Here is a 14,237-nt window from a genome sequence, read left to right as displayed (position 1 = left end):
CAGCGTGAAGATCAACTTCCTATCATTAAGTAATATCGAGTTCCCAAAAGATCACATTTCCCTCAATAGTATATGAATTCATGCACAGAATTCCCTGCAAAAACCTTATGCGTAGCATCACCATAGTGGTTGGCCATAATTATACAAAATGTGAAATTAGACAAGTTCTTAAACCATGAGTTATTTACAACTTAACATTACCAATGTATCAGTTAAGTATACGTTATTAAATGTAAACAAGTGTGCATTCACTAAGGTGATTACAGTACGTGAGACTCACCAGGTCCAGCCATGTTTGTTGGACATAGAGTACTTCTCCATGATTGCAGTAAGCCGCAGAAGAGAAAACTTCTGTAACAAATTCAGCTGACATGCTGACTGGTTTGTAATCTGCAGGGATGCCACTGAGTGACTTAGACGATTCGATATCTGAAAACTGGGCCACCTTAACCTGAAGACATCCAAGATGGATTGCAGAAATACATCATAAGTAATTTTAGTTATTGTAGCATCAAAAAGCTTCACCTCTTTTCAGAAAACCTGGTGAAATGGTTTTGTGAACCAAATAGAATTATAGATTTTTAAAAATAATCTTTTATTCCATTCTAGGTCTAACCTTTACACCAAGTTTTGGGAAAATTGTACTTTTAGTTTAAAAATGTACTAAAAATGTCTTTGGCAAAAGTAAAAAAAAAGTTCCTTAAGCCTTACCGATTGGGTCTTGTGAGTGAAGCACCTACTCCTGAATCCCTCCTTTCTCTGAGCCTTGTGGAATCTATGTCAGCAAGTGATACTCTGTCTCTGTCGCTGTCACTTGGTGTTGTCTGGCCTTCCATTACAGAATTTCCCTCAAAGTCCAATGTGATCTGGCTTGAGGACTGAAGATCTACTCTGTCTTCTTTCTCACCATCTGCCTGCAACAGCCCTTGTCCTACAGGAAAAACATTCTGAGACCAGTGGTCGACTATCTGCTGGAGTCCATTGACATGTAACAAAATATCATCCAGGTGAGGGAACAGGTCCTCTTTCTCCAGGTCTATCAGGTCTCCAGTGCTGGCATACAGGTGTGATCCGGGTACATTATCGTACACGCTGATGCGGCTTCCTCTCGTGCAGCACTGGGTGACAGGCCTGCTCTCCTTTGCATATTTGATTAAAGGAGAGTCCAGATGCATGCTGTCAGTGTGCCAGTTCATAGACGTCCCTGTGGCTGGTGACAAGCTCTCTATGGACAGTGCTTTGGGGAAGGTTCCTGGCTTATGGTCTTTGGGAATGTGAACCACAAGGTCTTCATAGGAGCAGAATTCATTCCTATGGTTTTGTTCAGTAACTTTATTCACTTGGCTGCCTGAAAAGATATCCATGTCCTCCAAATACATGCCACTGCGCTTGTGGTCAGCCCAGTGAGGTTTACGTTCTTTCAGGCTGGGAGTACTGACAGCACTACCACTAGAATGGCTGCTCCCCTCACTGCTAGTATGGAATGGCAAAACCCTGTTGGATAGGGGTTCTGGGGCTCCAGCATTTCCATTTATTATCTCAACACATCGAAGCGTTTTCATTGCCTGAGCCTCTTGCTGCAGCATTGGAGCACTAATAACAAGTGACTTATGACCCCTTCCTAGTGTTCCTCGTGAGCGCAGCATCTCCATGCGCTTCAGGAAGTCTTTGGCACGTGTGCGCCCTGTCTTGCCATGCTTCTCTGGAAGAGAGCCGTAGTGAGAAATATCTTTGGGGATGTGGGGAATGGTAAAGGAAGTTGAGTCTGGCATGGTTGCAGAGTCGGAGCAGGTGCGGTTTGAACAGTCAGAGTCCTCTGTGCTCAGGCCTCTATGGCCGCTACCCCCGCTGCTCTCACTGTGCAAAGAGGACACCTCTGGCTCACTCAGGTCCGTCAAAACACTCTCACTGCTGTTGGTGGTCCTCAGACGAATGTCGTCATTAGAACGCTGACCCTCTTTGTGGTTTCCCAGCAGGCAATCGATGTCCTGCAACCTGGACCAGCGCCGGCTGCTCCGCTCAAATGTCCATTTGTCACTGATAGCAAACACATCTTCTTCATCAGAGTCTTCACTCTAGAGAAGCGCAAAAGAAAAAAAAAAAAAATCAGCATGTGTCACCATATCATATAGACTGGATGACAAAAAAAAAAAGCTTTTGTGTTATCACTCATATTCTCTGAAAAATGGCCAAAAAAATCTAAAATTCTGCCAGGGTATGTAAACTTTTGAGTACAACTGTATGTACACTCAACAAAAATATAAACGCAACACTTTTGGTTTTGCTCCCATTTTGTATGAGATTAACTCAAAGATCTAAAACTTTTTCCACATACACAATATCACCATTTCCCTCAAATATTGTTCACAAACCAGTCTAAATCTGTGATAGTGAGCACTTCTCCTTTGCTGAGATAATCCATCCCACCTCACAGGTGTGCCATACCAGATGCTGATTAGACACCATGATTAGTGCACAGGTGTGCCTTAGACTGCCCACAATAAAAGGCCACTCTGAAAGGTGCAGTTTTATCACACAGCACAATGCCACAGATGTCGCAAGATTTGAGGGAGCGTGCAATTGGCATGCTGACAGCAGGAATGTCAACCAGAGCTGTTGCTCGTGTATTGAATGTTCATTTCTCTACCATAAGCCGTCTCCAAAGGCGTTTTAGAGAATTTGGCAGTACATCCAACCAGCCTCACAACCGCAGACCACGTGTAACCACACCAGCCCAGGACCTCCACATCCAGCATGTTCACCTCCAAGATCGTCTGAGACCAGCCACTCGGACAGCTGCTGAAACAATCGGTTTGCATAACCAAAGAATTTCTGCACAAACTGTCAGAAACCGTCTCAGGGAAGCTCATCTGCATGCTCGTCGTCCTCATCGGGGTCTCGACCTGACTCCAGTTCGTCGTCGTAACCGACTTGAGTGGGCAAATGCTCACATTCGCTGACGTTTGGCACGTTGGAGAGGTGTTCTCTTCACGGATGAATCCCGGTTCACACTGTTCAGGGCAGATGGCAGACAGGGTGTGTGGCGTTGTGTGGGTGAGCGGTTTTCTGATGTCAATGTTGTGGATCGAGTGGCCCATGGTGGCGGTGGGGTTATGGTATGGGCAGGCGTCTGTTATGGACGAAGAACACAGGTGCATTTTATTGATGGCATTTTGAATGCACAGAGATACCGTGACGAGATCCTGAGGCCCATTGTTGTGCCATACATCCAAGAACATCACCTCATGTTGCAGCAGGATAATGCACGGCCCCATGTTGCAAGAATCTGTACACAATTCTTGGAAGCTGAAAATGTCCCAGTTCTTGCATGGCCAGCATACTCACCGGACATGTCACCCATTGAGCATGTTTGGGATGCTCTGGACCGGCGTATACGACAGCGTGTACCAGTTCCTGCCAATATCCAGCAACTTCGCACAGCCATTGAAGAGGAGTGGACCAACATTCCACAGGCCACACTTGACTACCTGATCCACTCTATGCGAAGGAGATGTGTTGCACTGCATGAGGCAAATGGTGGTCACCTGAGATACTGACTGGTATCCCCCCCAATAAAACAAAACTGCACCTTTCAGAGTGGCCTTTTATTCTGGATAGTCGAAGGAACACCTGTGCACTAATCATGGTGTCTAATCAGCATCTTGGTATGGCACACCTGTGAGGTGGGATGGATTATCTCAGCAAAGGAGAAGTGCTCACTATCACAGATTTAGACTGGTTTGTGAACAATATTTGAGGGAAATGGTGATATTGTGTATGTGGAAAAAGTTTTAGATCTTTGAGTTCATCTCATACAAAATGGGAGCAAAACCAAAAGTGTTGCGTTTATATTTTTGTTGAGTGTATGTATATATATATATATATATATATATATATATATATATATATATATATATATATATATATATATATATATATATATATATATATATATATGTGTGTGTGTGTGTGTTAACTGAGATGGAGACCTTTTTATCCTTTTTCTGACAAAATCCAAAAGATATATGTGTCATTCATTTCAAAGAATCATATTTTAAAGCGGGAACAACACATGGTGACAGCGTGTATAGATTTATATATCAGAATGATCTGTACTATCTGAGAAAGCATGACAACCACTCCTTCAAGTGGCTGTGCAGAAAACTGAGACAAATTCTGCTGCTTCACTGATACCACACAGGAAGATGAGGACTTATCTGACAAAACAGAGCCTTTACCAAGAGGATCAGCAACAATGTGAATCAAAAATTGATTTTAAACTATTACATAGGACTACATCAATATACGGCCCCTTGAACTGACGTAAATGTACTGAGAATTGGTCAATGGCTCGTGTCAGAAAAACTGCTTGTTTCAATCCTACTTCTGCATCTTCAAATGATCATTAAAGTTCAACGGTCGGCATGAGGCTCTCATTGAAGTTGTGCTCTGTTATCTGTGCTATGCTAACAACTTCTCCTAGGCTTCTTCTATGATGTGCTTTCTGATGCTGTATGTTGCACTGCCCCCAGTGGTGAACAAAAGGTGACTAGAGACACTCTGCTTAAGCACAGTAGTAAAAACCTGAAGAAGGTCCTTGGTTATCCATGAAATTTGTATTTAAAGGTAAACCACACAGCATTTAGCTTATTCTAATTTATTGTGGAAAATTAATGTATACATTAATAAAATAATTGTCTCAGATGGCATTATATCACACCAAAAGCACTGTTCCTGAATTGTATCATAACCCACCTATCTACATACAGTAGTATTCAGAATAATAGTAGTGCTATGTGACAAAAAAGATTAATCCAAGTTTTGAGTATATTTCGTATTGTTACGTTATTGTTGGAAACAAGGCACCAGTAGATTCAGTAGATTCTCACAAATCCAACAAGACCAAGCATTCATGATATGCACACTCTTAAGGCTATGAAATTGGGCTATTAGTAAAAAAAAACGTAGAAAAGGGGGTGTTCACAATAATAGTAGCATCTGCTGTTGATGCTACAAACTCAAAACTATTATGTTCAAACTGCTTTTTTCGCAATCCTGTGAATCACTAAATTAGTATTTAGTTGTATTACCACAGTTTTTCATGATTTTTTCACATCTGTGAGGCATTAATTTTGTTGGTTTGGAACCAGGATTTTGCTCATTTACTAGTGTGCTTGGGGTCATTGTCTTGTTGAAACACCCATTTCAAGGGCATGTCCTCTTCAGCATAAGGCAACATGACCTTTTCAAGTATTCTGACATATCCAAACTGATCCATGATACCTGGTATGCAATACATAGGCCCAACACCATAGTAGGAGAAACATGCCCATATCATGATGCTTGCACCACCATGCTTCACTGTCTTCACTGTGAACTGTGGCTTGAATTCAGAGTTTGGGGGTTGTCTCACAAACTGTCTGCGGCCCTTGGACCCAAAAAGAACAATTTTACTCTCATCAGTCCACAAAATATTCCTCCATTTCTCCTTGGGCCAGTTGATGTGTTCTTTGGCAAATTGTAACCTCTTCTGCACGTCTTTTATTTAACAGAGGGACTTTGCGGGGGATTCTTGCAAATAAATTAGCTTCACACAGACGTCTTCTAACTGTCACAGCACTTACAGGTAACTCCAGACTGTTGGGTGCACACCACACACACACACACACACACACACACACACACACACACACACACACACACACACACACACACACACACACACACACACACACACACACACACACACACACACACACACACACAGATGACATATATGTCTTTTGGATTTTGTCAGAAATAGGATAAAAGGGTAACAAATTCAACTGACATGCTGACTGGTTTGTAATCTCCAGGAATATGTGTGCGTGTCTCCACATATCTCTTGGAAAAGAGATTTTTAATCTCATTGAGGTTTTTACCTGGTTAATAAAGGAGAAATAAATAATGCACACACAAACACGCACACACGCGCGCGCGCACACACACACACACACACACACACACCCATTACATATAATGACAGCTATTCGCCCTCGTCTAACTCTGGCGAATATCTGTCATTTTGGGCGACTGGACATGGACGTCAGGCCCCTGAAAATGCATACCGCCCTCCAAAAGCATGTTATTGTATTATTATGTGTTTTATATGGCACCTGAATAGATCTACATCATTTGAAATTTTACTTTAAATTAGAAAGGTGTTTCTTGTAGGCATGGGAAACCAACAGCAGAGGGCAGAGTCGGCTCTGTGTCTGGCCAGAAGGTCACTCTGGCAGGCAGGCAGACAAGCCACTACACTGGTAAGGTCAGTGTGCACTACTTTGTGCCTCAGCGGTGTGTGGTAACACACATCTGCTTGCCTCAGCCCAGCAAGATGTCCCCACGAACACTGCGACTATTGCATTTAGCTTCCTCTTATCACAGAAGTATTTTTTACAAAAAGCTAATAGAGGCATTCAGCAGAGCTGAAAAAGAGTTGTACACTGCAAAAGAAAAAAAATGCATGGAAAATAGAACCAAAATGCATGGGACATGATGTCACTCATACAATGGGATGAATAATGAATGTCATGTGACACACAATTTTGTGTGTGTGTGTGTGTCACGTTACTAATTTTAAAACAGATGTTACTTACTTTCTTCTTCTGAAGATTTACATCAAGTTTCATTGAGGCACACTTGTTCAAGGTGTTGAGTCGCCTGAAAAAAAGAAGTGCTGTTTTGTAAAAATAAACAAACTGTTGTCGTCTCAGGAAATACATCCCTTTTCTGTTTTTCTGTAGAAGTGTTAAACAAATCGGCCCTGTTGTGGACATACTCTGTTGTACTGGATGTACTGTGGAGGAAATTCACTTAGTCACCAAACCACAAACCTCATCAGCAATGACCCACTGCTGTGGTCATTTTCCCTCCGTGCTGGATTGGACTGACTGTGGTTTGAACAGCAGTGTGCAGCAGCTTGAAGGAAGGAGAGCTCAAGGTCAACTGATTACAAACGTGTTATATTTGTGTTCTGTTCACAGAGTCTGATCCTCTGGAGCCAGTCTTCAACTAAAAGACAGCTACAATGAAGCTGTTAGGCATTAAACATACTAATCATGAGCACAAAGAACAGGTTTTCCGATTATAAGACGTTTGCAAAAAGTGTCTTAATTGTTGCATTTGGCAGAGCTAACCAAAAAGTATAAAAAAAAAAAGCAAAAAAGTGCTTGAAACTTGGATTTCCAAAAATATATCAGGGAAGCAATGGAACATTTCAATATTTGTTCAAAAAATGTGCCTAGTCATTTGAGGTTTGTGGATGTTCAAACTGGGATAAATAAAGCCAAGGCGCTGCAAACCAAAAGTAGCACAGGGGGAAAAGATGATGACATTAAAAATAATCACAAATTCCAACAGACAAATCCAGACTCATTTTTGGTCTCAAAAACAGAAGTAACTGAAGTCTGTATGACAGATTTACATGATTGTTCTGTGACAGTAAATGGGCTCAAAGGGGCATTAACCATGATAGACACTCAGCCAAACATCGCCTCTCCATGATGGTTACTGGAGGTAGAGAAACACAGCTGAAGGGACTTTTTCCAAGCTGGCTGGGCTTCACCGAGTCAGAAGGTTTGAATGTGGTTACAAAAAGTGGAGGTTGCTTACATTACAGGAACATACATATGGCAGGTTCAGCTCCACTACATATGATTATATCATTTTTGATCACAGGCTTAGGGTGGTGTCACGAACAACAAGGCCATGCTGATGTTACCATAGAGACTCTGAGTCATTGCTGGAGGTGGAACCGTTTCCAGTTGTCTTCCATTAGACTCGTGGTTAGTTTGGAATTTCGATGAGTTGCACTGGAGTTAATAATCACATACATTGAGTCATGTCAGGGTTGCCTCATGCTCCTGTTTGTCGCCTGGGGTGGTTACTATAGTTACTGTGGAGCGGCTAGTTTAAAGTGTATATGAAAAATACAAGTATCACTTTTCTGACTGACGCGGACGCACCAAGACGCCACTGAGTGCACTTTTATATTCTTAAAGAAGATTTACTGCTAACTCTCATGCAAATATTTATTCCCTCAGTATGGGGGACTAACGTTTCAGCCGTAATCGTGTGACTGCAGTCTGACTGAAAATAATTCAAATGTGTATGACAAAATAACAATGTAACATTATATAAAATAATAATGAAATGTCATCATTTGCGATGTGAGTTTACATCTTTTTAAAACTGCATCTTGATAGTTGTTGAAGTTAAAACTGATCTTTGATGTCTAGTCATGCTTTTATTTACCTCTGACATCAGAATCACATCAATCCTGAATCTGTAACTCTGGTGGAAATCTCTGAGTTCTGTTTATTTTGATTAATCTGTCAGTTACTATTATCATATTACTATTCCAGGATTTTTTCTAGTTCTAAATGAGGCTGAGGTGGTAGCCCACCATAGGACTGTGTGTGCGTGTGTGTGTGTCTTGTATATAACAAACAATTTCCTTTTGGATAAATAAAGTTCCTTCTTATTCTTATTTATTATTCTTATGGCACATGTACACACATGTATAGTCTTAGTTTTGACACATATGATGATCAAATAAATGTGTGTGTGTCTGCAATGATTTTATAGCCAAGAAACAACAAAAACAACAAAAATTGTTCACTGAACAACAAGGAAGGCTGCATTATTTGTGCCTCACAAGACAAACATCTTTAAAATATTTTTGGTTGAACCTTTACTTCGAGTAAAGCCCAGTGTTAACACCAGCCCGAAGCCAAAGTGGCACAAAATTTGACTGACACTTCTCTAAACTTTGAACTCTGAATTTTATTATTTGATTTATACAATTAATCAATTATGCAGCTAGTCTATAAATGACAGAGAATAATAAAAGCCATTACAATTTCCCACCACCAAGCATCATCATCATGTTTGTCAAGATCAACAGTCCAAAACCCAAATATATCCAATTAACAGTTAATTCAAACTGAGAAAAATGACATATTTTTAAATGTGCAAAACAGGCAATGCCTGGGATTTTTATATAAAAAGCAAAATAAATCGTTAAACTCGCTGCTAATTTTTTATTTTATTTGTGTGTTTGTTTATTTAATTATTTATGCTCATTAACTAATCATTTAATTACCACCTGGGTCATTTTACATAGTAGATATAAAATGCAATATACACTACTGTCAGCAATTTATAGGGATGATAAAAACAAAAATAAGACAATTAAAAAATTCTGTAAAACTTCTAAATATGAAATTTATATAAATTTTACTCATTGAAAATTAACACTTAACCTTAGTGTTTGTTTTCATTTGTATTTACTTTGTATGAACCTAAGAAGCATTTCAGACAAACAAGTGGAGGATATATACATCTATCACTTGAAAATGTTTTTGTGCATTTATGTTGGGAAGGTGTCGTAGCACGGACCCACAACAGGGGGCGCAAATGAACGGACAATGAGTAAGCCAAAAGGTAACAATTTAATGTTGTGATATTACACAACGAAACGTGTCGTAATTTCACAGTCAATAAACACCAGGTGAAGTGTGGGCAGGCTCAAAGATAGAAGACGCCCGACGAGAGAGAAGCCGCGTCCCACACGGCTTCCACCACCAACGGCCTGAAGAACACCGGAGCCGCCAAGTCCCGAGTCCCCAGGTGGCCTCTGTCTTCGACTGTCGACCCTGGTACTGCTGGCAGAAAGCAGAAATATGATGTGTGAGTGTGAGTCCGCACACTCAGTGATCTATAGTCCAGATACCGTTAGGAGGGAGCACCTCCACCTCCAAATCACACACACTCGTGCAGCTCCTGTTTGTCCCTCTTCTGGGTCTTCACAGGAATGCGACTGCACACAGAATAAAGTTAGACAGCGTATTAGTCAGCAGAGAAATTACCTTGGTTCTGGTAGTCGATTTCTCGGCGGGGAGGTGGAGTTGCAGTCCGGCTTTTATGGTAGTGATGATAACGAGTGACAGCTGGTGCAGAGGATGAGTGACAGCTGTCACTTCTTCTGGGTCTGGCGCCCTCTCGTGCTTGGAGCCCGCACTCCAAGCAGGGCGCCCTCTGGTGGTGGTGGGCCAGCAGTACCTCCTCTTCAGCGGCCCACACAACAGGACCCCCCCCTCAACGGGCGCCTCCTGGCGCCCGACCAGGCTTGTCCGGATGCCTTGTGTAGAATTCGGCCAGGAGGGCCGGGTCCAGGATGAAGCTCCTCTTCACCCAGGAGCGTTCTTCAGGTCCATACCCCTCCCAGTCCACCAGATATTGGAAACCCCGGCCCTTACGACGGACGTCCAGGAGCCTGCGGACTGTCCAGGCAGGCTCCCCGTCAATGAGCCGGGCAGGAGGCGGCGTAGGTCCCGGAGTACAGAGGGGCGAGGTGTGGTGTGGTTTGAGACGGGAGACATGAAAGACAGGGTGAATCCGCAGTGAAGCCGGGAGTTGAAGCTTCACTGCGGCCGGGTTGATGATCTTGAGGTTACGAAAAGGGTCCGATGAATCTGTCCTTCAGTTTTGGGGAGTCGACACACAAAGGGATGTCCTTGGTCGAGAGCCACACCTCCTGCCCGGGTTGGTATGTTGGGGCCGGGGAACGTCGGCGGTCCGCATGGGTCTTGGCCCTCGTCCGGGCTTTTAACAGGGCAGAGCGGGCGGTCCGCCACACCCGGCGGCACCTCCTGAGGTGGGCCTGGACCGAGGGCACACCGACCTCTCCCTCCACCAGCGGGAACAATGGGGGCTGGAACCCCAAACATGCCTCAAAAGGGGAGAGGCCGGTAGCAGACGAGACTTGGCTGTTATGGGCATACTCGATCCAGGCCAGATGGTGACTCCAGGCCGCCGGGTGCGCGGAGGTGACGCAGCGAAGGGCCTGTTCCAACTCCTGGTTAGCCCGCTCTGCCTGGCCGTTGGTCTGGGGGTGGTACCCGGACGAGAGACTCACGGTGGCCCCCAGCTCCTTACAGAAACTCTTCCACACCTGCGAAGAGAACTGGGGACCACGATCTGAAACGATGTCCGATGGTATCCCATGCAGCCGCATGACGTGGTGGACCAGAAGGTCTGCCGTCTCCTGGGCTGTCGGGAGCTTCGGGAGGGCCACGAAGTGGGCCGCCTTGGAGAACCGGTCCACTATCGTGAGAATAACGGTGTTGCCCTGGGACGGCGGGAGGCCCGTGATGAAGTCCAGGCCGATGTGAGACCAGGGGCGATGAGGCACTGGCAGGGGCTGGAGGAGTCCCGTCGTCCTCCGATGGTCTGCCTTGCCCCTGGCGCAGATGGTACAGGCCTGGACGTAGTCCCGGACGTCGGTTTCCAGGGACGCCCACCAGAAGCGCTGCTGGACTACTGCCACGGTCCTACGCACTCCGGGATGACAGGAGAGCTTGGACCCGTGACAGAAGTCCAATACGGCAGCTCTTGCCTCTGGTGGGACGTACAGTCTGTTCTTGGGGCCAGTCCCCGGGTCCGGGCTCCTTGTCAGGGCCTCCCGGACGGTCTTCTCCACGTCCCAGGTGAGGGTGGCCACGACAGTGGACTCGGGGATGATGGTCTCGGTGGGGTTCGACAGCCCCGCTTTGGCTTCTTCTTCGTGCACCCGGGACAATGCATCTGGTTTTTGGTTCTTGGTCCCGGGGCGATACGTGATCCGGAAGTCAAAGCGCCCGAAGAACAGAGACCAGCGGGCTTGCCTGGGGTTCAGCCGCTTGGCGGTCCGGATGTACTCCAGGTTCCGATGGTCTGTGAAAACCGTGAAGGGCAACGATGCCCCCTCCAGCAGGTGTCTCCACTCTTCAAGAGCCTCCTTCACCGCAAGAAGTTCCCGATTGCCGACGTCATAGTTCCGTTCAGCTGGGGTCAACCTGCGGGAATAAAAGGCACAAGGATGGAGGATTTTATCAGCCTCCACGCTCTGGGACAGCACGGCTCCTATCCCTGAGTCAGAGGCGTCCACTTCTACTATGTACTGGCGATCAGGATCAGGCTGCACCAGAACTGGTGCAGACGAGAACCGGCGTTTCAACTCCTGGAACGTGGCTTCGCACCGATCCGACCAGGCGAAGGGGACCTTGGTGGAGGTCAGGGCAGTCAGGGGGCTAACTACCTGACTGTAACCTTTAATGAACCTCCTGTAGAAATTTGCAAAGCCTAGGAACTGTTGCAGCTTCCTACGTCTTGTTGGTTTGGGCCAATCTCTCACCGCCGCAACCTTAGCCGGATCAGGGGCGACGGAGTTGGAGGAGATGATGAACCCCAGGAAGGACAAAGAAGTGCGGTGGAACTCGCACTTCTCGCCCTTCACAAACAGCCGGTTCTCCAACAACCGCTGTAGGACCTGACGTACATGCTGCACATGGGTCTCAGGGTCCGGGGAAAAGATGAGTATATCGTCCAGATATACGAAGACGAACCGATGCAGGAAGTCCCGCAAGACGTCATTTACCAAAGCTTGGAACGTCGCGGGGGCGTTAGTGAGGCCGAACGGCATGACCAGGTACTCAAAATGGCCTAATGGGGTGTTGAATGCCGTCTTCCATTCGTCTCCCTTCCGGACCCGAACCAGGTGGTACGCGTTTCTAAGATCCAATTTTGTGAAAATTGTGGCTCCATGCAGGGGCGTGAACACTGAATCCAACAGAGGTAACGGGTATCGGTTGCGAACCGTGATCTCGTTCAGCCCTCTGTAATCAATGCATGGACGGAGTCCGCCGTCTTTCTTGCCCACAAAAAAGAAACCAGCACCCATCGGGGAGGTGGAGTTCCGGATCAGCCCGGCAGCTAAGGAGTCCCGGATGTAGGTCTCCATTGATTCGCGTTCCGGACGTGAGAGGTTGTACAACCTACTGGACGGGTACTCCGCGCCCGGGACCAAATCGATGGCACAATCATACGGTCGGTGCGGGGGAAGAGTGAGTGCCAGATCTTTGCTGAAAATGTCAGCAAGATCGTGGTACTCCTTTGGCACCGCCGATAGATTGGGGGGAACTTTGACCTCCTCATTAGCCGTAGTGCCGGGAGGAACCGAGGATCCTAAGCACTCCCGGTGGCAGGTTTCGCTCCACTGCGTCACAACCCCAGACGGCCAATCAATCCGGGGATTGTGCTTCACCATCCATGGAAAGCCCAAAATCACTCGGGAGGTAGAAGGTGTTACATGGAACACTATCTCCTCCCTGTGATTCCCAGACACAACCAAAGTCACTGGTTGTGTCTGATGTGTGATTAATGGAAGCAGGGTGCCATCTAGTGCTCGCACCTGCAATGGTGCCGGCAGAGCCACCAGAGGGAGTCCTACTTCCTTTACCCATCTGCTGTCCAGCAGATTCCCTTCAGACCCTGTGTCTATCAGTGCTGGGGCATGAAGGGTTAAATCCCCACAAAGGATTGTTACTGGGATTCGTTCAGATTTGCGGGGTTTTCCCGCGTGCGTGTTATGACCCACCCTTAGCCCAGTTTCTAAGGACGGGCGTTGTAGTTTGACCGTTTTAGGGCAGTCCTTCTGCATGTGCTCGCAAGAGCCGCAGACAAAACACTCCCCGCGGGCCAGCCTCCTTTGTCTGATTTTTGATTTTAATTTGGCCCTGCTCGTGTCCCTAGCCTCCTCAGCAGGGGGAGCCGTAGCCACACGGAGCTCTCTGGCAGCGAAGCGTGGGGACGACGTCACCTTGTCGGAACCGGAAGGGGGAGGGACGGCTCGTGCCCGGTCACGCCCCCCGGCCTGCTCCCGACGATGCTCATTTAAACGGTTGTCTAAGCGTATAACCAAATCGATCAGCCCGTCAAATTCCTGCGGTTCCTCCTTGGCCAGTAGGTGCTCCTTAAGGACCGGGGACAGTCCATTTACAAAGGCGGCGCGGAGCGCAACATTATTCCAGCCGGACCTCGCTGCCGCGATGCGGAAGTCGACTGCATACTCGGCTGCGCTACAGCGCCCCTGTCTCATCGACAGCAGCACGTTCGAAGCGGTCTCGCCTCTGTTGGGATGATCAAACACTTGTTTGAATTCCCGTACGAACCCAGTATAAGACGTTAGGAGCCGTGAATTCTGCTCCCAAAGCGCCGTAGCCCATGCGCGTGCCTTTCCTCGAAGCAAATTAATAACATAAGCCACCCGGCTAGCGTCTGATGCGTACATGACGGGGCGCTGTGAAAAGACGAGCGAACACTGCATGAGGAAGTCCGCGCACGTCTCGACACAGCCCCCGTACGGTTCCGGAGGG

The 14,237-nt window shown here is 46.3% G+C and overlaps 1 protein-coding gene across 7 annotated transcripts in view; it reads right to left on the bottom strand.

Moving 5' to 3' along the window:
* The window catches only part of stard13b (StAR-related lipid transfer (START) domain containing 13b), a 242,541-nt gene that overhangs the window by 13,966 nt on the left and 214,338 nt on the right, over positions 1-14,237 (bottom strand). For all 7 annotated transcript variants that reach the window (XM_034168385.1, XM_034168386.1, XM_034168387.1 and 4 more), the window contains 3 exons: positions 6,639-6,702; positions 712-2,075; positions 281-451 (listed from right to left, as the gene is read on the bottom strand). In XM_034168385.1, the coding sequence (XP_034024276.1) occupies positions 281-451; positions 712-2,075; positions 6,639-6,702 (1,599 nt within the window). The remainder of the gene's footprint in view (positions 1-280; positions 452-711; positions 2,076-6,638; positions 6,703-14,237) is intronic.

The sequence above is a fragment of the Thalassophryne amazonica genome, chromosome 4 (genome assembly GCF_902500255.1).
Source record: "Thalassophryne amazonica chromosome 4, fThaAma1.1, whole genome shotgun sequence".
NCBI lineage: Eukaryota > Metazoa > Chordata > Actinopteri > Batrachoidiformes > Batrachoididae > Thalassophryne > Thalassophryne amazonica.
Note: the sequence above shows the minus strand (reverse complement) of the source record. Positions and strands in the feature narration are given on the sequence as shown.